At 45.0% G+C, this 24,058-nt stretch overlaps 1 protein-coding gene across 1 annotated transcript; it reads right to left on the reverse strand.

Moving 5' to 3' along the window:
• Window positions 1-332: 332 nt before the first annotated feature.
• Sac3d1 (SAC3 domain containing 1) lies at window positions 333-24,049 on the reverse strand. The gene is made up of 2 exons (XM_008838888.2): window positions 23,277-24,049; window positions 333-921 (listed from the first exon to the last, which is right to left on the reverse strand). Exons 1-2 carry the CDS (start codon window positions 23,848-23,850, stop codon window positions 422-424), a joined length of 1,074 nt encoding a protein of 357 aa, XP_008837110.1. The 5' UTR covers window positions 23,851-24,049; the 3' UTR covers window positions 333-421.
• Window positions 24,050-24,058: the final 9 nt, after the last annotated feature.

Raw genomic sequence — 24,058 nt, forward strand, 5'->3', positions numbered from 1 at the left:
CCTCTCTAAGGCCAGTAGACCAAACTAGGAGACACTCTCAAGTGTTCTGAGCAATGGCAGGGGGTCCCAACAGTTAAGGACCTGTGAAGAGAGTAGCAGGTTCTAGGTGATGGTCCCTACCGTTGGCTCCTGCCTGGCAGAGTGAATAGCAGGAGAGGGGCTGGGTGGGTATGGAATGGAGAGTCACTGTAACAAGTGAACAGAAGACGAATGATGCCAGTTCAGAGACCACCACGGCCCCCTCAGGGTGAAACTAGGGCCAAAATACACTCCTCCCTCATAAGTGTTGAATCTTCCCTTATTCCCCAAATAAATGAAATCCAACTGGTTCCTACAAAACAAGTCTCTTTTATTGTCTGGGAATCATGAAGAACCCAGGTGCTCTGGTCCAGCCCTTGGGGGAGACTTCACAGCAACCCCCTCAAGCTGGAGACCCAGGTCTGTGTACACCCTCCTCGTCCTCTTCTGCCATGACCACCTCCTCCAGGGTTCGTCCTTGCAGCTTGCTTCCCACTAACACATCACAGGTACTGGCTGGTGGGAGTCCCTTCTCGGCGTAGCAACCCCTCAGGAACACCACTTTGTCCTCATTCAAAGGCAGTCCATGGGCCTGACACAAGTCGCGTGCTTCATGGAGTCCATCCAGGGCCAGGAGGTGCACCATGAAGTCCAGTGGCAAGGCCTGCCCCTTAGGGGTGCTCAGGGCTCGAGAAAGGCGGGCCAGGGCTCTGCGGCGAGCATGGTCAACATGGCCCTGCGCCGCACAGCTTTGTAGGTAGGGCAAGGTCCGAAGCAGGCGGAACAGGCGGGCATCATTGCCCTCACGGAAGGCAGCGTCAACAGCCAGGGCATTTTGAAGGGTCGAGCAGGCACGTAGTTCAGCAGGCAGCTGCAGAACCTCCTGCAGGGCCTCCACAGAACCTGTGAAGACAGGAAACAAATGTAACAGTGCCAGGTCCTTCCTGGATCAGGCCTACCTCACACTCCACCCCCTCCAGGCCTCAGCAAGGGTCATCTCCTCCAGTCCTAGGCAAGCTACCTCCGGACCTTTGTTCAATCAGCCCAACTGCTGACTCTGGTCACACCTATCATTGACCAGGTCCCTCAGCCAGCCTAGCACACTTCCTTTCTCCCTCCGCAATCAAGATCCAGCCGCCATACCCTTCTCCAATCTGTGTTTGTGAGGGGCCTGAGGCTATCCTAAAGCTCATACGTAGTACTGGTTGATCCAAGCTAAGTTTTTCTAACCAGGGTTTCACACTGTCCTGGTGGCTCACCATCCAAATTTGGAGATGCTGGCTTTCCCCTAGCTATCTGGGAAGGAGACTCTGCCCTGTTTCTTTTCCAGAAAAATCTTAGATACTGGAAACTTGGGCCACTTTTGCAAATTACTCGTGAGTTTTAAGTCATGGTGGTGGGGGATGGAGTGGTTAAGAGCACTGGCTGCTCTAGAAAAGGACCCAGGGTTCAGTTCCCAGCACCCACACAGCAGCTAAGAACCTTTGGTAACTGCAGTTCCAGGGGTCCTGACGCCCTCTTCTGGCCTCCAAAAGCACTGTGTGCATGGGTGCACTTACATACTTGCAGGCAAAACAATAATACATATAAAATAATAAAAATCAAAACAAATTTAAAGTCAAAGGTGTGGTGGACATGCGTAGGAAACCAGAATGCCAGGCCCTAGGGTGAGATGAGCCTAAAATTTTTAAGGCCAGGCTCCATTCTCTGCTAAAGGAAGGGGCGCTGAAAACAGCACCTCTCTGATCATCCCTGTCTTGCAGAACACTGAGAGACTGGCAGGAGAAAGCCCCCAGATCATAAGTGCAGGCTCCTTGCTCTGTGGGAAAGTGCCTTGGTCAACAGCATCACCCTGTCCTGAACTCAGCTGTCATCAGCTAAGAGATTAGGCCAGGTTAAAGGTTTACTCCTGAGCTGAAAGCTAAAAGTTTACCATGCTTTTAGCCCTAAGAAAGAAAACATTGTGGCAAATGGTAACCTTGAGTAAAGGTTTAAGCATCCTTCTGGTGCCAACTAACAGACTATATGTCCTGTTTCTTTGTGCCCTAAATCTTTTTATGTGACTGCCATAACCTCATGTGCCTGCCAGTTCCTTGTAATGTATAAAAACCATCTGAATGTTGTAATAAACAGCTTGTTGTAAAGACACAAGTCCCAGGGTCCAAGACTCTGTCACCAGTCAGTATCGCCATCCATCATGAGAGCGAGGTTCCCCACCGAGCAAGGCACACTTGGGTCTCTCAATTACTGGTGCCTGTAACAGGGCCCCTCTCTGACCTCCTTCATGGAGGATGGTGCAATCCTCCCCCTTTGACTGATCAGATCTGCTTATCACAGTTTATAGGTAAGGAGCAGTCATGGATTCTAAGTGCATGCAGAAATCAAGAGGTGTTAATGTACAGAAGCTCAGATTAAGGCCTTTTTAGATAGTTTATCGGATTGCAATCCCCCGTTCCAGAAAGAAGGAACCAATAGTTTAGAAAGATGGAAAGAAGTAAGAAAAAATGGACAGCATTGCTGTCACAAAGGAGGAGCTGCCCATTGATTGGCTGCCTTCCTCTGATCATGCTAAAGAAGGGGTACCTCCTCCCTCAGATTCCCCCCTCCTGCTGCTGCCTAGCTACCCGTGCTCCCTTCTGTCTCTGTGCTCTATCCTGCTGCACAAGCACCCACCTATAATTCTCTTAGAAAGGGAGAGTCGCCCCCCACTTTGGGATCTTGGCAACCCCTAGGGCATATGCTTCTTATACCTCACCCTCTGCTTCTGACCCTGAATCTCTCCTTCCCATGTTTCAAAATCTGCTCACAGGAGACACTTTCTCTAGAGAACCTTCTCCCTTGCCACATCCTTCCCCTCAGTTCTTTTCAGTTCACATTCCAGCAGCTGGCAACCCTGAACTCAGAATGCATAGTCCTTTTGGCTTTGAAACGCTGAAGGCGGTGATGGAAAGGGTATATGCAGTTATTTTACCATGGCAATCTTTGATCAGCTTAGCCATAAATTAGTCACTGCTTGGGACTTTAAACACCTCGCCCAGGCTGCTCTGTCCCCAGGACAGTGTCTCCTTTTTAAGTCTAAATAGGACTTAAAATGCTCAAGCTAACGTTGCTGTGACAGCTGACACGCTTAAGGGTGAAGGTCAATATGCTGCCGCTGAGCATAAAAGGTTTTACCAGCTCAATATTTTGATCAGGTGCGCCTCTGTGCCTTAAAATCCTGAAGATCTACTGGGCATGGCGGCGCACGCCTGTAGTCCCAGCACTCGGGAGGCAGAGGCAGGCGGATCTCTGTGAGGTCAAAGCCAGCCTGGTCTACATAGTGAGTTCCAGGACAGCTGGGGCTACAGGGAGACCCTGCTTCAAAAAGACCAAAAAAGAAAAAAAAAATCCTGCAGATCTACACCAGATGGTGAAATGGCCCAAGCTAACTTAGCTGATCTCAGATAAAAGCCACAGGAGCAATGGGTTGATTTCTTAGCTAGGGTCCAGTGAGTGGGAGAGGCTAAGGTCCCTTATATAGAAGCCACCAGATTTTAATAAAACTTGCTTATGATGGCTCAAATCAAGAACATAAAGCAGCAATTGCTCCAGTAAAAAGTCAAGATTTGTTTTCCTGGGTAACGGCTACTCAGGACATTGGCAGTTTCAGCACAGGCTAGCATGATGGCAATTGCATTAGCATAAGCTTTCGCTGCCCAAATGAAAGATCCATCCATTTAGTTGTTGTTGTTTTTTGGGGGGTCTTTTTTTTTGAGACAGGGTCTCCCTGTAGCTCCAAGCTGTCCTGGAACTCACTATGTAGACCAGGCTGGCCTTGAACTCACAGAGCTCCACCTGCCTCTGCCGAGTGCTGGGATTAAAAGCGTGCGCCACCATGCCCAGCTCATGGTTTTTTTTTAATTTTATTTATTATTTTCGTTTTATGTGTATGAGTGTATTGCCTGCATGTAAGTGAGTGCACCTGTGTCCTGCAATGCCACGGAGGTCAGAAGAGGGCTTCGGATTCCCCTGGAACTGGAGTTAAGAATGGTTTGTAGCTACCATGTGGGTGCTGGGAATCGAACTCAGGTCAGCCAGTGCTCTTAACCACTGAGCCATCTCTCCAGCCCCAAGAACCATGTTTTAAATGTGGAAAAATGGATCACTTTGCAAGACAATGCCCTTCCATGGATCACAAGCCTATACCTGATCCCCCACCATCAGGCTCGCAACCCAAACCAAATAAAAAATGCCCTAAATGTCAAAAAGGTTTCCATTGGGCTAGAGATTGCCATTCTAACATCAACAAAAATAGCAAAACTTTATTCAAGAGATGGGGCAGCCCTCAGCCCCACAACCAAGAGGGTCAGCAGCCTCAGTGGAAGTAACACCCCCCGGGCATTGTGGACTCGCCCTGTAACATCTGATCCTAAGCCTATAATGACCCTAATAGTACAGGGAATTGCTATAATGGGTGTTGGGGACCCCTGCTGTCTAAGGTAGCAGTCTCTCCATGTCCGGATAGCCTCGCAGGCCGGCTTGGCGCGAATGGAAGGACTCCGTCTCTCAGCGGGGCGCCTTCCTGCTCTCTTCCTGACTCACCTTTTGAAGTGCCCGTCACATATACATGTCCGCGGCATGAAACTGCCAGGTTTTCCTGTGTGATAATCAGGCACTGTCTGACAGCCTGGCAGAAGCCCACCACCACATGTAAATGGGGCATCCTACAAAGCACCTATCAACTAAGGCTTTTGCTACTGCCTCCACACTATAAATATCCTGGTTTCCCCTAATAAATCGGAGCTGAATCACTAAGATCTGGCGCTGAGCTGAATCACTAAGACCTGGAGCTGAGCTGAGTAACTGAATAAAGGAGCTGTACCACTGAGTCTGACTGTGTCTTACTGCCTACGATTCAGTCTCCCCAGAGGGGGCTGTCCCTTCGTAAACAGCCACTTGCGAAGATCTTGCTTTCCCGGTTCTTGCACCAACCCTTGAGACCCAGTGGCCAACGGATCACGTACATAGAGGGAGTGCTCGGTAGCTTGGAACGGAACTCGCCTGGAAGCGCAGCGACCCACAGAGTCGCCAGCATCCGGTAGCCACGGAGAGCCAGGGACCCGAACAGCAACGCGGTGCGTGCAACCTGCTGCACTCCAGCGGCGCGCGCGAGACCGGCGCCACGCCCAGCAGCTGGTGCTCCGAGATCCCTGCGCACCCACAAATGGGTCTGTTAGATACAGGGGCTGATTAATAAATTATTAGACATGGAGACTGGGATCACTGCAGCCTGGCTCTCCCGCTCCTGCAGCTGAGCCTGCAGGACATGCTATTATAATAGATATATGGGGCTGGAGAGATGGCTCAGAGGTTAAGAGTACTGGTTGTTCTTGCAGAAGACCCAGGTTCAAATCCCAGCACCCTCATGGCAGCTAACAACCGTCCGTAACTCCAGTTCCAGGGGCTCCCCAACAGCCTCTTCTGTCTTCTGAGGGCATTGCATGACAGGGGTGCACTTACCTACATGCAGGCAATACACTCATACACATAAAAATGATTAAAAATTTTTTTAAAAAGATTTATAATAATTGATATAAAAGATTGTTTCTTTTCTATTCCTTTACATCCTGAGGATAGAGAGGGTTTTGCTTTCATTATCCCTGTCAACAATCACTCTGTTCCCATGCAGAGGTATCAATGGAGAGGCCTACCACTGGGAATGAAAAATAGTCCTACTATATGCCAATTTTATGTGCATAATGTAATTAGTCCAATACGGAATTCCCTGTGGTTCTTGTTCATTATATGGAAGATACTCTTAGTCACCCTTCTAGTCAACTTTTAGAAGTTATGCTAACTAAAATAACAACTGTTTTAACAAAATATGGACTTTATATTTCCTCAGAAAAGATTCGAAAACATGCGCCTTATACTTATTTGGGATACGTTATCTTAGATAATCAATTGTACCCTACCACCCCAAAAATAGAGCTGCCATGGGGGCTGCAGCCTCACAGCCGACTGGACCCCTACAGCTTTTGTTCTACTCACCTTTGCTAACACACAGTGACAAGCTGTAAAAGCACAGGGAGCCAGTCCAACCCTCCTTCAAAAAGCCGAAAAACAGGTTCTGCCAAAAACGAAGGCTCTGTTTACCTTTGTCTTCCCTACTGTGACACTTTTTGTGAGCTCTCTGGTCCAACTGGAGATTTTTCCTAATTCCAGCTGGAGAGATGGCTTAATGGTTAAGAGCATAGTCTGCTCTTCCAAAGGACCTAGGTTTGATTCCAAACACCTGAACTTCATTAGTTTTTCCTGTCCCTTCTAATTCTAGTCCTCTCTGTTAGTTTTTTCATTCAATTGCTTGTTGCCTTTATATATATATATATGCCAGACTTACTAAGAAGGGCCAAAGTTAAAATTCAGGAAGGAAACCAAGCCATTGAAAAAATTGTTAGGCATTGTCATGCCTGCCAATTAACCAACTCAGCTCCATCCCATGCTAACCCAGGATCCCGGAGCAGAGGGACACGGCCGGGTACGTATTGGGAGACTGATTTCACTGAGATCAAACAGGGAAAATTTGGATATAAATATTTACTTGTATTCATAGACACCTTCTCTGGATGGACTGAGGCCTACCCAACCAACCAAGCATGAGACTGCTCACGTGGTAGCCAAGAAGCTGATCAAAGAGATCCTGCCCAGGTATGGTTTCCCAACTAAAATCAGATCAGATAATGGGCCAGCCTTTGTCTCTCAGGTAAGCCAGGGAATAGCCACTGCACTTGGGGCCAAGTGGAAACTACATTGTGCTTATAGACCCCAGAGTTCAGGACAGGTAGAAAGAATGAATAGAACTCTAAAAGAGACCTTAACCAAATTAGCTTTAGAGACTGACACACACTGGGAGCTCTCCTCCCCTTTGCCCTTTTTAGAGTAAGAAACATTCCATACCAGATGGGTTTAGACCCCCTTTGAAATCATGTATGGAATCCCCCCTCCTATGATACCTAGCCTCCAAGCTGACCTAGTATTGACCTTGGGAGACCAGGACCTACTGGACTCACTCCAGCAGTTGCAGCTAACCCACCAACAGGTCTGGCTGCAACTCAGAGCCATATGTGAAGCTGCTGTCCCCCCACAACCCCACAGGTTTAAACCGGGTGACTGAGTCTTCATCTGCAGACACCAATGGAAAAATCTCGAGCCAAGATGGAAGGGCCCCTTCGTGATCCTCTTGACGACTCCCACCACACTCAAAGTGGACGGCGTCGTGGTTTGGGTACACTACTCCCAAATGGGCAAAACCTGCTGACCCATTTGCAGTTCCAGAGGATTACAAGGGAGACACCTGGAAGGCATCCCCACACCCTTCGAATCCATTCAGGCTCCGCATCCTACGAGACCCTTCCTGCTAACCTGTCTATTGTTGACATTGAACTGCTTATCAGCTGATGGCACCTTTCCTGCGAGTAACATAAATCCCCATATGCCCCAAAACTTAACTTGGGTAATCACCAACCCCGCCATGGGGACGGTCATCAACTCTACCTCCAAGACAGCCTCTCCCAACACTTGGTACCCCAACCTTTGGGTTGACCTCTGTGACATATTTGAAGGAGAATGGGAACCTCACGACCAGGCCCCCTTTCCTCCCTTCGGCTGCCAAGACCCCGGCCCCAGATCACGCACGCGAAGCCTCGCCATCTACATTTGTCCAGGCCACGGGTGCAGCAGACAAGTTAAGAACAAATGTGGGGGACCTAGGGGTTATTATTGTGCCGACTGGAGCTGTGAGACCACCGGCATATACTGGTGGAAAGGGCCATCAACCAGGGATCTAATAACCCTACAACAGGCCCCCAGATCTACGACCCTGGGATGGGGAGGGACCACTGGAGGAGGTATGGAGGGCCCTGCGCCCAACCATGGTGCAACCCCCTCATAATTTGGTTCACTGAGAAGGGAAAACAGTCTATGGGGTGGGATGTAGGACACACATGGGGCCTACGGCTATACACTGCAGGGAGAGACCCTGGGGCCCTCTTTACCATTCAACTCCTCCTCTGACCGGTCGTCCATGTGCTGGGACCCAACTGAGACCTAAATCCCCCCCCAGATGACTCTCATAAATCTTCTCCAGCTAAACCCCCTCCCGGACCTCCCACTGCCCAAACCTATACTCCTGAGCCAAAAACTCAGGCTCTTGAGTCCTCAATGGCAGATCCTATTCCTCCCCCTCCTGCCACTACCCCAACCCGGGAAATTCTTTTGCAGATGCTAAATTCATCTTATTACTTCCTCAATGCAACCAACCCAAACGCTACTCGCTCTTGCTGGCTCTGCTATGGCGTTTCCCCCCCCCAAATTATGAGGGAATTGCTGTACAAGGAACGTTCTCCCTCGTGGATTACACAGAATGCAGATGGCTATCAAATGTTTCTCTTACCCTATCTCAGGTAACTGGCATTGGGACCTGTGTTGGCCAGGTCCCACTGACCTATACTAGCCTCTGCAACACCATCCTCCCCCTTAATGTCACAGGGAGGGGGCAGTTCCTCCTGCCTCACAATGACACCTGGTGGGCCTGCACCATGGGACTAACAGCCTGCGTAAATCGGGAAGTCCTGCAGAGAACATCTGGTTTCTGTGTTATTATCAGACTCCTGCCTAGAATCACCTACCACACTCATGAAGATTTCTTAACCCTCTATACTAGTCTAAAAGGCCCAAGAACTACCAGCCTCACTAGACTTAGAAGGGAGCCAATAACCGCAGTAACTTTAAGTCTCCTCATTGGGACAGGGATTGCTGCTGGGATAGGGAAAGGAGCCATAGCCTTGGCAAGACAAGATCAGCATTATTCCCAGCTCAGAGCCAGCTTAGATTCAGATCTCCGATGAGTCGAGGAGTCAATTACTCACCTACAAGACTCCCTGAGCTCGCTGGCTGAGCTAGCCCTGCAAAATCGTAAGGGATTAGACCTCCTGTCCTTACAGCAGGGTGGTCTATGTGCCACCCTAAGAGAAGAATGCTGTTTTTATAGGGACCACTCAGGATTAATAAAGGATAACATGGCCAAAATAAGAGAAGGGTTGGAACAGAGGAGACTAGAACGAGAGGCCAGACAGGGATGGTTTGAGTCCTGGTTCAACCAATCTCCCTGGTTGCCAACCCTCCTCTCCACCCTAATGGGAAAAATTTCTTCCTTGCTTTAGTAGAGGGTTGCTCCAAAGAACCAACAGCATATATGTGACCACTGTGTTCAACTCAAACCAGATTCCTCACAATCTCTATTTCATACTGCAATGAGCTGCTTCTTAACACATTTTACAGACAAGGTCCCAGGCAGTTAGATGAAAACTTGGGTATCTAAGAGCCTACTGAATTGTTTGTAGTTTCCTACGCTATCCAATAAACTTACAGATTGTGTAGAACCCTGAGGCCCTATTCATTCACCCACTACCCCCCAATCCCTCCAGACCCCCACTAATTGCTCTTTTAGCTTCTGTAAAATGCTTGGCTGCTGCTTTAGACATGCCTAAACACGCCCTGGCATGCCCTGACTCCCATCTGCTATTCTCCCCGCTTCCAGGAAACTATAGATTAAGCAAGCCCGAGCATAAAAACTGCCCTATAAGGTAAAAACAGAGACTCCTGGCCCCACAGGTAACAGCACATTCCACAGCCCTGCGAATAGCACCTACCAATAAGAAACTTCCAGGGCTGCATCTTACACATCTAATCGGTTTAAAATTATGTTGGCGTGCGCGGGCTCCTTGAACCAACCAAAATGTATCTTCGGTATCTACCCCCCCTTTGTCTAAAACCTATAAAAGGCTCCACACTCCCTTACTCTGGCCTCTCAGCACGGATCTGTTGAGTTGGTGAGGTCTGAGAGCCCACGCTTAAGCCCGAATAAACCATAAATCTTTGCTTTTGCATTTTGGTGTGTTGGGTCCTTGGTGGTCTTTTTGGGGTCCAGTGGATAGGGTACAACAATACTTTCATTAACACTTTAGGTTTCCCAGTATCTTGTACTTCTTTAATTTTCTCTAAAGCTTTCTACTCCCCTATACGTGGCTGCCAGCCCGCCACGTGTCTGTCCTCCCATGCAGGCTCTAACCCTGCATGGCTCCATGGCGTTCTTTCCTTCCCCTTATTCACCCCTTCAAGGCAGCTGCCAAGACTGCCAGCTCGCCTGCCCTGGGGATTTTTTTCTTTAAGAGTCTAATAAAATTGTGCCCGGCATGGTAGCGCACACCTTTAATCCCAGCACTTGGGAGGCAGAGGCAGGCGGTCTTTGTAAATTTGAGGTCAGCCTGGTCTATATACTGAGTTCCAGGACAGCTGGGGTTACAAGGAGACTTGGTCTCAAAAAAAAAAAAGACACACACAAAAAAATATTGTAGAAGTTTCCTGTTGGGGCCATTCTTAAATTCTCTTATGAATGTGACTAAGAACCCTCTAGGGGACCCTCTTCCTCCTCATTTTGACAGAGATAGGACCCCAAAATTCTAATATTTATTTGGTGGTCATAGATTTTCAAGTGCACTCTCATTTTTACTCTTAGGCAACCAAATGAACTTCCTTACCCATTTTGCTATCTTGCCTTGGAGCATTTGGGCTTAGGGTGAACTGGCTGGGTGGAGCATTTAAAGAATTTCAGGTGGCTTGCCACATGGACAAATGGAAAAAGATTTTAAAAGCCATTTTTTTTCTCCTGAACTTTTCCTCAGGCAAAGGGGCTCGGAATTTTGATCTCAGGCCCTGTTGGGCACCAAGCAGGCAGTGCTCAGGCACCTACTTTTCTAACTAGACCTAACCATTTTAAATTTCAGTATATATAGAAACTCACAGGCAGTGCTTGGACGAGACATATGGTTTCAGAGCAACAACCCAGTGATTTATGTGCTGGACATGCACCCTGTTCCTTCTACTGCCCTCATGAGTTTCTTTTCCGGCATAACCTGTATCTAGGAATGAAGAGATCCAGAGAACTTTGCTTCACATGTACAGCTACAATGGCTGGTGAGAGACATGGATTCCTTTGATTTGCTTTTCTATCTGGGGTACACACACATATACACACATATATCTGAGGGTACTTTCTTCTTTTATATCAAGTCTAACCCTATTGGTACCAGGGGTACCTAGGAGTTAGGGAACTAAACTAAACTGCAGACATTTAATCATACGTCCCAATTCTCTTGCAATTTATTTTGGTTTTGGTTTCTTGATGTCACAGAATAAGCAATGTATTTCTAGTTCAGACTAAGGGAGTAATGCCAGATCTCCACAATGGGAGTTTAGATTTTAACATTGTTTGGACCTGTTTCTAAAGGGCATTACTTTGAGTTTTAAATTCTTGTATGGTATATTTACTGGGTTTTCAAGATGACTGCTTTGCCGGGTGTGGTGGCAGAGGCAAGGGAATCTCTGTGAGTTCAAGGCCAGCCTGGTCTACATAGTGAGTTCCAGGACGGCTAGGGCTACAGAGAGACCCTGTCTCAAAAAGACAAAAGGGAAAAAAAAAAAAGATAACTGCTTTAAGTTTTTACATTGACATATTACTGATTTTTTAATTTATTTATTTTAATATTTATTCATTTTTAATTATTTTTTAAAATTTTATTATTTTTATTTTATGCGTATGTGTGTATTGCCTGCGTGTAGGTAAGTGCGCCCGTGTCATCCAATGCCCATGGAGGACAGAAGAGGCTGTCAGATCCTCTGGGACTGGAGTTACAGACAGTTGTTAGCTGCCATGTGGGTGCTGGGATTCAAACCCAGGTCTTCTGCAAGAACAACCAGTGTTCTTAACTGCTGAGCCATCTCTCCAGCCCCCATATTTACTGATTTTTAAAAAGGAACTCTTTTTAGGTTTTGTGTTTGCATGACATCTTTACCTGGTAGTTTTAAAGGAATTATTTGGATTTTAATGCCTTTTATAAGGTATATTTGCTGATTTCTAAAAGTGACTATTTGAATTCTTACTGTTTTGCATAGTATATTTGTTAGTTTTTAAAGGGAATTTAAAGTTTTTCTAGCCATATGCCTTCAAGACTAGCCAGGAGGGTGCTGACACTTTGTGATGGCTAGATCTGGGAAGCTCATGGGAATTTGCTGTACTCCAGGGCCAAACCTTACAAGAGACAAGCTGCGACCAGCACATAGTTACAACAATGGGAGGCAAAAAGGAATAATCTACTTGAGAGGGAGGCTTAAGATGTGGCCTCCACTGTTCTTAATCCCTCCCCTTTCTGCATTGTGATTCTAAACCTGCTTTTCTCTGGAATAGTTATTTCCTTCTCTGATGCTCAGTTATTCTATGCTTGCTTGTGTTCCTGCCCCATCACTCCCTGGGTACTTTCTAGTTACAATGTCATGGACAGACTAAAGGGAAAGAGTATTGTGATAGTCTCTTTGCAAGTACTTTTAAGGTACCATTGTTTTCTATGTTCCTTATTCTCCAGGTTATGGGTACATAATCCAAGATTATGAATAGTAAACTATAAAATGGTTTTTCTCTATTTGGTCACAATAAGGATGAAATGGTTTTTCTAATCCAGATAGACTGATAACTTTCTTTAAAAGAATTCACCATGCGAGTTAACAGTCTTGACTTAGTTTAAAAAGTAAAATATGAGTCAACAATTTGGAACTTTTAGGAAAAGCGTCAGAGGGAAGATTTAAGAGGATATTAAGGGATGGTCTGAGACTGGTGCCTCACCTGTCAGCCTCAGGGGCTGCTGTGCTAGCCTCTGGCCCCTCCGTTGCCCGCAATAGCAGCTCTCAGGACAGGGGCAGCAGCTGTGGCCACCATGGTCTGTGAGCTGGATATTATCTTTAATTTTGGAAAAGGCCTATTTTATCCTTGATGAGTGGAGAATAGGTGAAGAAATTCAAGAAACATCCAAGAAAACTGCCGTCAAGGCTATTGAAGACTCTGATGTTACAAGAGACAATGGAGAGTACATGAACAAGCCTACATTTTAACTGTCATCTACTTTAAGATTTCCTGAGTGCTATGTGTTGTGAACCTACAAACTGGACTACATCCAGTCGCCATACAGCCTCTGGCACCATGCCAAAAATAAAGGGATCCTTTGTTAACGAGAAAATTAAAGTTGTTGGCACAAAATATTTATACTACGTCTGTATTATACTGTGTACAAGTACTATGGCTCTAGTTGTTCGACATAATTGCTGTGCAACTCAATGACTGAATAATTGTTTGCAGTGTTTTAACTTCTTGTGATATTTGAAAGGCAATTTCAAAAAATTACTTGCAATATATTTTTGTTGCCATTTGATCTTCTACTTGTAGGCTGAAAACTGTTTTGGGATGACCCACAATTCTGAATGTAAAGTATATCTTTTATCATTAATGCCTTTCCTAAGTGTTTAAAAATGTCTATTTGGGGTTTTAAGACATCTGGAGATACAATGTCTATGATGTCGATTATTACAAAAATACTAAGAGATGAAAGCAATAGCAATAATTATGAATTCTACCACTATTTTTAAAAAAATTTTTTGAATTATTTTTATTATTTTCATTTTATGTGAGTATACTGCCTGCATGTATATGAGTGCACCCAAGTCGTGCAATGCCACGGAGGTCAGAAGAAGGTGTTGGATTCCCCTGGAACTGGAGTTAAGGACGGTTCGTGGCCTCCATGTGGGTGCTGGGAATTGAACCCAGGTCCTCTGCAAGAACAGTGCTCTTAACCACTGAGCCTCTCTCCAGCCCCCACTATTTTTTTTTAATTTTTAAAATTTATTATTTTTTGGTCTTTTCTGAGATAGGGTCTCCCCGTAGCCCCAGTTGTCCTGAAACTCACTGTGTAGACCAGGCTGTGTATATTGCCTGCGTGTAGGTAAGTACACTCATGTTGTGCAATGCCCATAGAGGACAGAAGAGGCTGTCGGATCCCCTGGAACTGGAGTTATGGACAGTTGTTAGTTGCCATGTGGGTGCTGGGATTCGCCTGGGTCTTCTGTAAGAACAACCAGTGTTCTTAACTGCTGAGCCATCTCTCCAGTCCCTATACTATTTTTAAAGTCTCATACTCCAAGTGCTTTTTGTTGCTTAATTTTGTTTCAAACTTTTTTTTTTCTTTTTGGTCTTTTTGAGACAGGGTCTCCCTGTAGCCCCAGCTGGCCTGGAACTATGTAGACCAGGCTGGCCTTGAACTCACAGAGATCCATCGGCCTCTGCTTCCTAGTGCTGGGACTAAAGGCATGTGCCACCACGCCCAGCTTCAAACATTTTTAATGTAAGCTGGACACATCAGGCTTGCTTACTTAGGGCATTCATTTTGCACCCTATATGGGGATGACTTTCATCTCCTTTTCCCACAGAAAATATAACAAGGTACTAAACATGCTCAGACATTTAGAGGAAAGTAGAAAATGGCTTATAATAGTTGCTCTTGGTGCCTGTGTCTGAAATTTCGTGTGTGCATTTTTATTGGTGTTGAGGACTGGAGTCACTGATACTGGAATGGTTAGGACCCATGTTGCTTTTCGTGAGACAAGTGTATACTTGCTGTTAAGATTCTGTGGGAGAGCTCACACAGTAACCCCTTAGAGAAGGTGATGGCAAAGATCCTGTGTGGTTCATCTCATCAGGCATAGGTGAGGGAAAATGGCAAGACACCAGGAGGACAGATGGGCAAAGTGACCAGTTCCTCAATGTAAGCATTTATTGAATGGAAATACTCCAGATTGGCATATGAAGTAATCATTAACCTATTAATATCTGATGTATTTTCAAATTAATATAATTATGGGCCTCAGATTGAAGTTTGTCTTTTTCCATCATCTTTGTTTAGCTATTCTTCAGTTTTGTGCTTTAACTTTTTGAAAAATCATGGCAAAACTTTCTTAAACAATTCTGTGAAAATGGACTTCATGTAAATACACCATAGTTTTTCTGATTTCTTCCCACTATTTTTGGAAGAAGTTCTCTTGAACCTCATTAAATGTACTACATGTATTCTGAATAATTGTGTAGTTGATACCATCTAACTGGACAGGAATTCTCAGACCTTCTGTCAGTGCCTACACAGAAAATGATATTTAGGTGTCATACTGGGATAAATTGAAGGGATTCAAGGAACAGCTTATATAAGCTTTAGTGAAAATAATCATATTTTCTTTATATATTATAACAGAAGCATCAAATTTAATGAAAGTTAATACTCAATTTGTATAAAACTTCCAAATAGGGGCCAGAGAGATGGCTTAGAGGTTAAGAACACTGGTTGTTCTTGCAGGAAGACCCAGGTTTGAATCCCAGCACCCACAAGGCAGCTAACAACTGTCCGAAACTCCAGTTCTAGGGGATCCAACAGCCTCTTCTGTCCCCCGTAGGCATTGCATGACGCAGGTGCACTTACCTACACACAGGCAACACATGTATACACATAAAATAAAAATAATATATATTTTTTAAAAAACTTCCAAATAAAATGTAAAAAAAGAGGATATTAAGGACCTCTTAAAATCAAATGTTCTGTCCATTGTCAATCCCTGTTCCCAATAAAGGACTCAGATGAAAAGAGTTGCCTAGACAAATGTATACAGGTTATAAGAAGGACAGGTGTTTTCTGTCCTGCTCGTAGTCACTGGACTCATGAGCTCTCCTGTCCAATGTAAACCATTAAGTTAAATTCTAAAGAGAAACATATGCCTTTTAGTATTAATTATATTGGTAAATTGTCACATGCTATTTGAGCTCACTGAGAAGCTGACTCTGGAGATGGGATTGGCCCTCCCACTTCAGACTCAAGCCTATTATCTCAAGATGGGTTCTCCAAGACTTTTCCAGGTTCAGGCTCCCTGACCCTGTGACAATAAAAAGGAGACCAACAAAGCAGCCTCAGAGTAAAGGCCCTGTGCAGCTGAGAAGAGCTAGGGTTTCAACAGAGGGTATTAATGTCTATAGTAAAAGTAGCTAATGGGATTATTTCCAGTACTATTTAGATTTTATTTACCCTTAACCTTAATGTTTCCTTTTTGTCTTTCCTGTCTCCTCTGATTTATGTTATACTAATAACATCACTTGGCTGGGTTTCATATATAAAGGTATCTCCCTCTGTAAGGCATTAAATATTAGTCTTGCCTTTCCAAACCTGTAAAACTTATAATTTGGTTTATGACAAGAAATTCTAATCTTTGTTGTTTTGTTTTGTCTTTTTGAGACAGCCCGTAGGCATTGCATGACGCAGGTGCACTTACCTACACACAGGCAACACATGTATACACATAAAATAAAAATAAATAAAAGAAAAAAGAAGCAGTCTCCAGATTTACACTTGAGTAGTGGAAAGAATGCCATCAGGGCAAGACCCCACAAAGCTAAGCTCCCTTGTGAAAGGAAAAGGCCACTGAGAAGCTGACTCTGGAGATGGGATTGGCCCTCCCACTTCAGACTCAAGCCTATTATCTCAAGATGGGTTCTCCAAGACTTTTCCAGGTTCAGGCTCCCTGACCCTGTGACAATAAAAAGGAGACCAACAAAGCAGCCTCAGAGTAAAGGCCCTGTGCAGCTGAGAAGAGCTAGGGTTTCAACAGAGGGTATTAATGTCTATAGTAAAAGTAGCTAATGGGATTATTTCCAGTACTATTTAGATTTTATTTACCCTTAACCTTAATGTTTCCTTTTTGTCTTTCCTGTCTCCTCTGATTTATGTTATACTAATAACATCACTTGGCTGGGTTTCATATATAAAGGTATCTCCCTCTGTAAGGCATTAAATATTAGTCTTGCCTTTCCAAACCTGTAAAACTTATAATTTGGTTTATGACAAGAAATTCTAATCTTTGTTGTTTTGTTTTGTCTTTTTGAGACAGGGTCTCCCTGTAGCCCCAGCTGTCCTGGAACTCAATATGTAGACCAGGCTGGCCTCAAACTCACAAAGATTTGCCTGCCTCTGCCTCCCAAGTGCTGGGATTTAAGGTGTGAGCCACCATGCCCAGCCAAGAAATTCTAATCTTTTAATCCCACCATGCCTTGTAAAACTTTTGTTTAAGGGAAGGCCCTAGTGCATCCCAGAACCTGATGGTCTAGAACAGCTGAGCTCTTCTCTCTTTAAGCAGATTTCTTTAAACATCCTTATGCAAAAGTAAAATCTGCCTTGCCAAGTTACTTTGCTTTGTTCACATGTTCCCTGTGAGGTACTGATAGGGTTCCTAGATTGACAGGGTTTTGTTAACACCCTTCGGTTATTTAGCTCTTAAAAGGGCAAAAGATGCTACCTCAAATCTACATGGCAAACTTAACCCTTTCTTTAGACCACTAAGTCTTTAAAAAAAAAAACTAAAGAGCTAGAGCTATAAGCTTTCTCCTCCTACTCTTTGGTGCACCTAGATTTCATGTGATTGTGCTATGTGTGTCTGTGATAATTGTTTTCATGGATTGTGTGAAAACAATTTTTGAACTGTGCCCACTTTAGCTCTTTCTTCTTTCTGTTTTGTTGTGCACAAGAATTATTGGTTTTATTTTTGGCATGCCTGATCAAAATACACGTGTACAAATTTATTTTGATGATACATTCAAGGGCCTCATAAACAGGTACCCTAATTATTTTAAAATCTATTAAACGGTGTCTCCAGGTTTATTAACTGTTTCACAAAACTTTCAAGTGCTAATTACCTATATAAAACAACATCTAAGCTGGTTGTATAAAATCCCATTTGTTGAATATCATTTTCTTGGTTTTAGTTTACTTTCAAGGTGTTTTAAGGTGTACTCTTTTTTTTTTTTTTTTTTTTTTTTTGGTCTTTTTGAGACAGGGTCTCCCTGTAGCCCCAGCTGTCCTGGAACTCACTATGTAGACCAGGCTGGCCTTGAACTCACAAAGATCTGCCTGCCTCTGCCTCCCAAGTGCTGGGATTAAAGGGGTGCGCCACCACGCCCAGCAAGGTATATTCATTTTATCTGTCTCCTTCAAAGTTGTTTTGGTTTAAAAATAATAACCACATTCTCAACAAAGAGTATATAATTAAATATGTATACACAGTCAACATGAATTTATGTTTCTTAAAATTAATTTACTTGGTATCGTATTAATTTTTAAGTAAAATCACATGCAAACTAAAAATGTTAACACCAAAATATATTTTGAGGACAAAATAGTCTCTCTTTAATCTTCATCTACAACATGGTTCCTGGTACTAAAATACATAAATTAATTTTAAGTACCTTTCTCCCTACCGCTCTTTCTCTTCTCACCTCCCCCTCCCCCCAGCTTTCTCTCCCTCTCCTCTCCTTTCTTACTCTCCATGTCACTTTCCCCAACCTTTTCCTTGTACTTTGTCTCCCTCTACTGTCTGGTTGTCCCATGTTCTCGTTGCAAGGCTTTCCATTTGCCTTGAAAATCACACCAGTGTATTGGAGAGTCCTTTCCTTTCTCTGGTTATGGGACACTCTTCCCAGAGAGGAGCACGCACCCCCTCCTGTCCAGGACAGGAGCTCCCTTGTGATCTGATTGCAGGACACTGCCTCCAGGGACTAAAAACTTGTTCTCAGGCCCTGCCCAGGAAGGGACACCTTCCTTGGTGACTAGCTCTGCACATTCTTGTCTGGCACAACCTAAGGCCTATGCCTCCCCTTCCCCTTCCTCCCATACTTTCTTTCTTGTACCCTGCGCTTTACTGCCTGGAATCTCGGCTGTCATCCCTGCCTCCACTCCCCATGGAGAAAGGGTCTTCATTGTCTCCTACATACCTGCTCAGTTCCTTTTCTATCTCTTCTACACTCTATACATAATCTGTCACTATGGGGACGGCTCAGTCCAAGCCTGAGGGCCTCACACCTCTTACTTGTCTCAAGTCCCTAAAGCAACTAGGACTTTCAGATACAATTTAGACCTAAGCACTTGAAGTTTTTGTGCACTGCCTAGCCACAGTACAAACTAGACCATGACTGTCTGGCCAGACACAGGAACCCTGTATTTCAATATTTTGAGAAATTTAAAAAGTTGATTAAAGTCTGAAGAGAGTTATAACAGTTTTCCTTAAATGATTATACTGGAGGTTATAAACTTCAATTTGATAATGTTTCAATGTACCAATTGCTTTTCTCTACCCAGTGTTTACATTTCTTCAAAACCCAGAGCAAGTTTTTGGTAGAGCATTCTCTAAACTACATAACGTAACAAAGATTATTAATGGTTTTATGTTTTCTATTAAGGTCCACCTGGAAATTTATAAAACACAGTGTGTAAATGGGTAATATTAACTTAATTATCTTATGTGTATAATTTGGATTCCATGTTCTTTTTTTAAAATATTTTATTTATTATTTTATGTATATGAGTGTATTGCCTGCATGTGAGTGCACCCTTGTCGTGCAATGCTGCAGAGGTCAGAAGAGGGCTTCGGGTTCCCCTGGAACTGAAATTAAGGATGGTTCACAGCTGCCATGTGGGTGCTAGGAATCAAACTTGGGTCCTCTGCAAGAGCAGTCAGTGCTTTCAACCACTGAGCCATCAGCCCCCATTTTTTTTTTTAAGATTTATTTATTTCTTCATGACTTCAGCTGTGTCCACTAACAAAAGATCATCACAATTGGGCTTGTTGACTATCATATTCTTTCATTTAAGGAGGGGTAAGCAGGGTCATTGGCTCCTCACCTGAGTATTCAGCTAGTCTTCCCAGCCAGCTGTACGTAATTCTGCCCTAATTGCAAATGGTTTAAATTCACTGGCTCCCCAAACATTGGTTTGACACTAGAACCTTACAAGGGGGGTAAACACTGCTTAGTATCCCCAAGAAAAGAATTCTCACAACAGATGGAAAAAAAATTCTTTTTTTTTTTTTTGTCTTTTTGAGACAGGGTCTCCCTGTAGCCCCAGCTGTCCTAGAACTCACTATGTAGACCAGGCTGGCTTTGAACTCACAAAGATCTGCCTGCCTCTGCCTTCCAAGTGCTGGGATTACAGGCGTGTGCCACCACGCCTGGCCAGAAAATTAATTTTTAATGTTATTGTGTCTCATGGTTATTAAGAAAGAAAATGAAAAGTTAAAAGACATTAGAAGGATATGGGAATGGAGATATATTACTAAGAAGGATTTATGGATGAAGAATTTGATGGCTGGATATTTTCAGAATTGACAGGAAAAAAAAATGAGAATGCCTAAGCAAGTGATGAAAGTCTCTGTAGGTTTGTTTTTATTTTTTTAAATCTTCCCACATTCCACATCCCCCCAAAAAACCCCAGCCAGCAGTCTGAAGAACTGACAGCTTCTCTATCTCAAAGGAGACTGTCCTGTGCAATTTCTTCTGTTAATAAACTCTATCCCGCCAGAGTTTTGTCTGTGTCCTGGTGCTTTCTCCCAACTGACCAGATTCACCTATCAGGTTTTTTTGTTTTTTGGTCTTTTTGAGACAGGGTCTTCCTGTAGCCCCAGCTGTCCTGGAACTCACTATGTAGACCAGGCTGGCCTTGAACTCACAGAGATCCACCTGCCTCTGCCTCCCAAGTACTGGGATTAAAGGCATGGGCCACCATGCCTGGCTGTCACCTATCAGTTTTAAAGTATCAATTTGTCTGTACAGGGTCTATATAAACCTATGTCCCTTAAAAATAATTTACTTGTATCAATTTGACTTAAAAGCGAAGCCTCATGCAAACCAAAATTGTTAAATTAACCTAAAACATTTTTTCTAGGTCAAAATAATTTCTCTTTAATCCTTAATTCTTGTTCTATATTATGGGTATTATTGCTTTAAAATATACTAATTTGGGGATTACACTTCCCAGACATTAGGCTTAAGTCCATATAAAAAGTTATTTAGACAATTATTTCTCATTGGTGACTTTGTTCCTAACCAGAAAGTGCTGATCAGATGTATGACTTCAAATCTTGGTCTCCACCTGTAGTGCCCACCTGTAGCTAAGGGAGACAACCAGCTATTGTTCTAAAATGATGAATAAATTTTTTTCTCCCATCTAAAAGCCTTTGAGAGGGAACTGACACTGATTCTAAACAGTCCAACAGCTATCAAAATATCTGAAATCAAATCCTGAACCCATCACTTCCAGCCTTGGAAGACAAAAGAAAAGTGAGGAGGAACCCAATAGAGGGATGCTTTTGGAAGCCCTTGTGAAGAAATTCCAATGGACTCTCATATGAACACTTGAAAATTGCCCTGTTTTGACTTTGTTCTAGTTCCCTGTCTAGAACTTGTTATGCTAATTACTCTTGCCTTTACTTCTCCTTCACATTTCCTATTCACAATTCAAGAACTTTCTCTTGCCCCTAGAGATAAAAGTTATGCAATTTGGGAGTCTTTTAGATAGACCCACTGAAGGGGTACTCCAATTGCCTCAACCCTGTGTCCCTGTTCAGCATGGAAGAAGCCAGAGCAGTCTCTGTCCCGATATCCACAAGTTGGGTAACCTCTTCAGAGGAGGGTATGATAAGAATAGGAGGTAGAGGCCAGGCGTGGTGGCACACACCTTTAATCCCTGCACCTGGGAGGCAGAGGCAGGCGGAGCTCTCTGAGTTCGAGGCCAGCCTGCTTTTCCATGGTGAATCCAGGACAGCTGGGACTACAGGGAGACCCTGTCTCAAAAAGACCAAAAAAAAAAAAAAAAAGGAGGTAGGAATTGGCTAGGCAGTTAGGGTAAAAAGACCCCAAAGTAGCCAGTTTTTTGCCTAAAACTCACAATGTCCTTGGGCCTCTTAGCAGCATACTCCGTTCCAAAGGCCAAAAATATAGAAAATATTTGGGAACGTTTATCTAATTCTTAAAGATTTTAGGGTTACCTCTTCAGACGCAAATGTTAGAGTAGCCAAACGTCCCATAAAAATAAATAAGTCAAAGAAGAAGAAAGAGTACATGAAGTTATCAGAAAAGTGATGAGGAGATATGGGAGGAGTTGGAGAGAGGGAGTGGGCATGGATTTGATCAAAACACCTTCCTTGTATGTATGAAACTCTCAATAAATTATTTATTTTTTAAAAAAGTATACTGATTTTAAGTGATAATTGCTTCTAATCCAGGAAAACTTTACCACTATTGTCTCTTTATAACCAATAAACAAGTACATCAAGGTCCATACCTTTACCAAGCTTATATTGTACTGATATGTTTAAAATGGTTGTTCATTTATCTGTAGGTATAAAGGACCTAATTTGGTTATTTGATGGATTCTCACAACAAATAATGGATTTGTTTATAAATTTTATGTATGGCTGGATATTTCCAGAATGGAAGGAATAATAAAAATGTTTAAGCAAAGTCTGTTTATAGAGTACAAGGTGGTTGTTATTACAATAATTACTGTCACAGCCTATTCTGGATAGCTTTAGTGTCAACTTGACACACCTGGGTCGAGGGAGCCTCAACTGGGGAATTGCCTCCATAGGACTGGCATGTGGCCATGTCTTTGGGGTATCTTCTCGATTGTTGTGTGATGTGGGAAGGCCCAGCGCACCGTGGGTGGTGCCACTCCTGGGCAGGGGGGCCTGTGTTACATAAGAAAGCAGGCTGAGCAGGGGCCAGGGGAGTGAGCCAGTAAGCAGTGTTCCTCCATGGCCTGTGCTCCAGCTCCTGCCTCCAGGTTCCTGCCCTGAGTTCCTACTTGGGCTCCCCAATAAACTGTGACCTGGGAGACGTATGATAAAATAAACCCTTTCCTCCCCAAGTTGGTATTGGTCAGAGTGTTTTGTCACAGCAATGGAGAAACAAACTAGTACACAGCCAAAGAAAATTTTTTTCAGTCTACTTCACTGACTTGTGCTACACACCTAATCACAGTCTGGAGTTAAACGGAGACAAGTGTTAAAGTTAGAGAATGTCCTTTTACGTTTCTCTATACTATACAAATGTTGCTTTTAATGTTTTCCCTTACCCATAACAAAATAATTTAATTCAAGAACTAGGTTTTTGCCTCCTGGAACGAGATGGGACAGTCCAAAAGAAAAGTTTTGTTTGGTGAGCCTGGTATGAATCTGAAGCAGTTTATTTCCTATTTCACATACCACTGGCATTCCTTACAACCCCGCAGGACAAGTGCATAGGCTGAACCATCTCTCCAGCCCCTCCACTTCTGTTATTGAAAAATCAGCCCAGAAATAGGAAGGGACAGGCACGAGGTTCTATGTCGGGGCTCATGGAGCTCCTGGGAAGGCGCTAAGGATGGAATGGAGGCCTCGGCATGCCCTGAACCTGCTCCATCCCTCCTCCACACGATAGACCGCTTTTCCTCTACCACAACGGCTCCGTGCTCCGGTGTTCGGCTACGCATACTCACCCAAGTTGTAGAGCAGAAAGAGGCCCTGGAAGGCGGCCTGGCGGGGGTGCGGCCCGGAGCTCCGCGCGTAGCAGCGCCGCAGCGAGCCGAAGCCTTCCTGCACCTGCGTCTGCAGCAGCACCCGGTCGGCCCCCCCGCGCGCGTCATCCGGGCCGAGCCGCGCCACCACGGCCAGCAGCGTGGCCAGCACGGCCTCCAGTACCGCCGCCGCCTCGAGGTCCGCCGCGCGCTGCAGCGTCAGATCCAGCCGCACGGCGCGCAGCCGGTCGGCCACGAAGCTCGCCACCTCGGCGCGCGACGCGTCGGTGCGACAGACCACCTCGGCCGCCAGGTAGCGCACGGTGGCCAGGAGTACGCACGGCGGCCGCAGCAGGCTGGGTGGGGGCCGGGGCTGGCCAGCGGCAGGCCGGCGGTACTCCTTTACGACTCTGCGCGAATCCGCGCGGGGCGGATTTCCGCGTCCGGCCGGCGGCAGCTCCAAGCGGTGCAGGCGGCGCTCCCTCTCCCGCTGCGCGCGCTCGGCCGCCGGGCACATGTCCGCGCACAGGGCCAGGGGCAGCTCGCCGCCCCACATGGCGGCGCTGTGCGGAGAGGCCGCGCGCTGAGCATCGCGGGCACGCGGCCCGCCATCCCGTCGGGAGGCTTCGGGAAATCGCGGGTGGGCCTCCTCCCGGCTCCGCAGGCCAGAGCCCCGGGGAGTCGGCCTTCCGAGATGCACTGTGCGGGAGTCTGGTCTCTCCAGCACGGTTCGGCTACCTCGGACCCCTCTAACGCCTCCCATA

This window comes from Nannospalax galili, unplaced genomic scaffold (genome assembly GCF_000622305.1).
Source record: "Nannospalax galili isolate Female #2095 unplaced genomic scaffold, S.galili_v1.0 scaffold1659, whole genome shotgun sequence".
In the NCBI taxonomy this organism is placed as follows: domain Eukaryota; kingdom Metazoa; phylum Chordata; class Mammalia; order Rodentia; family Spalacidae; genus Nannospalax; species Nannospalax galili.

Coding starts and splice junctions, on each gene's coding strand:
- Sac3d1 (XM_008838888.2), bottom strand. CDS start 23,850: ATGTGGGGCGGCGAGCTGCCCCTGGCCCTGTGCGCGGACATGTGCCCG. Junction 922..23,276: donor CTTTCTGCTCTACAACTTGG/GTGAGTATGCGT, acceptor CTGTCTTCACAG/GTTCTGTGGAGGCCCTGCAG.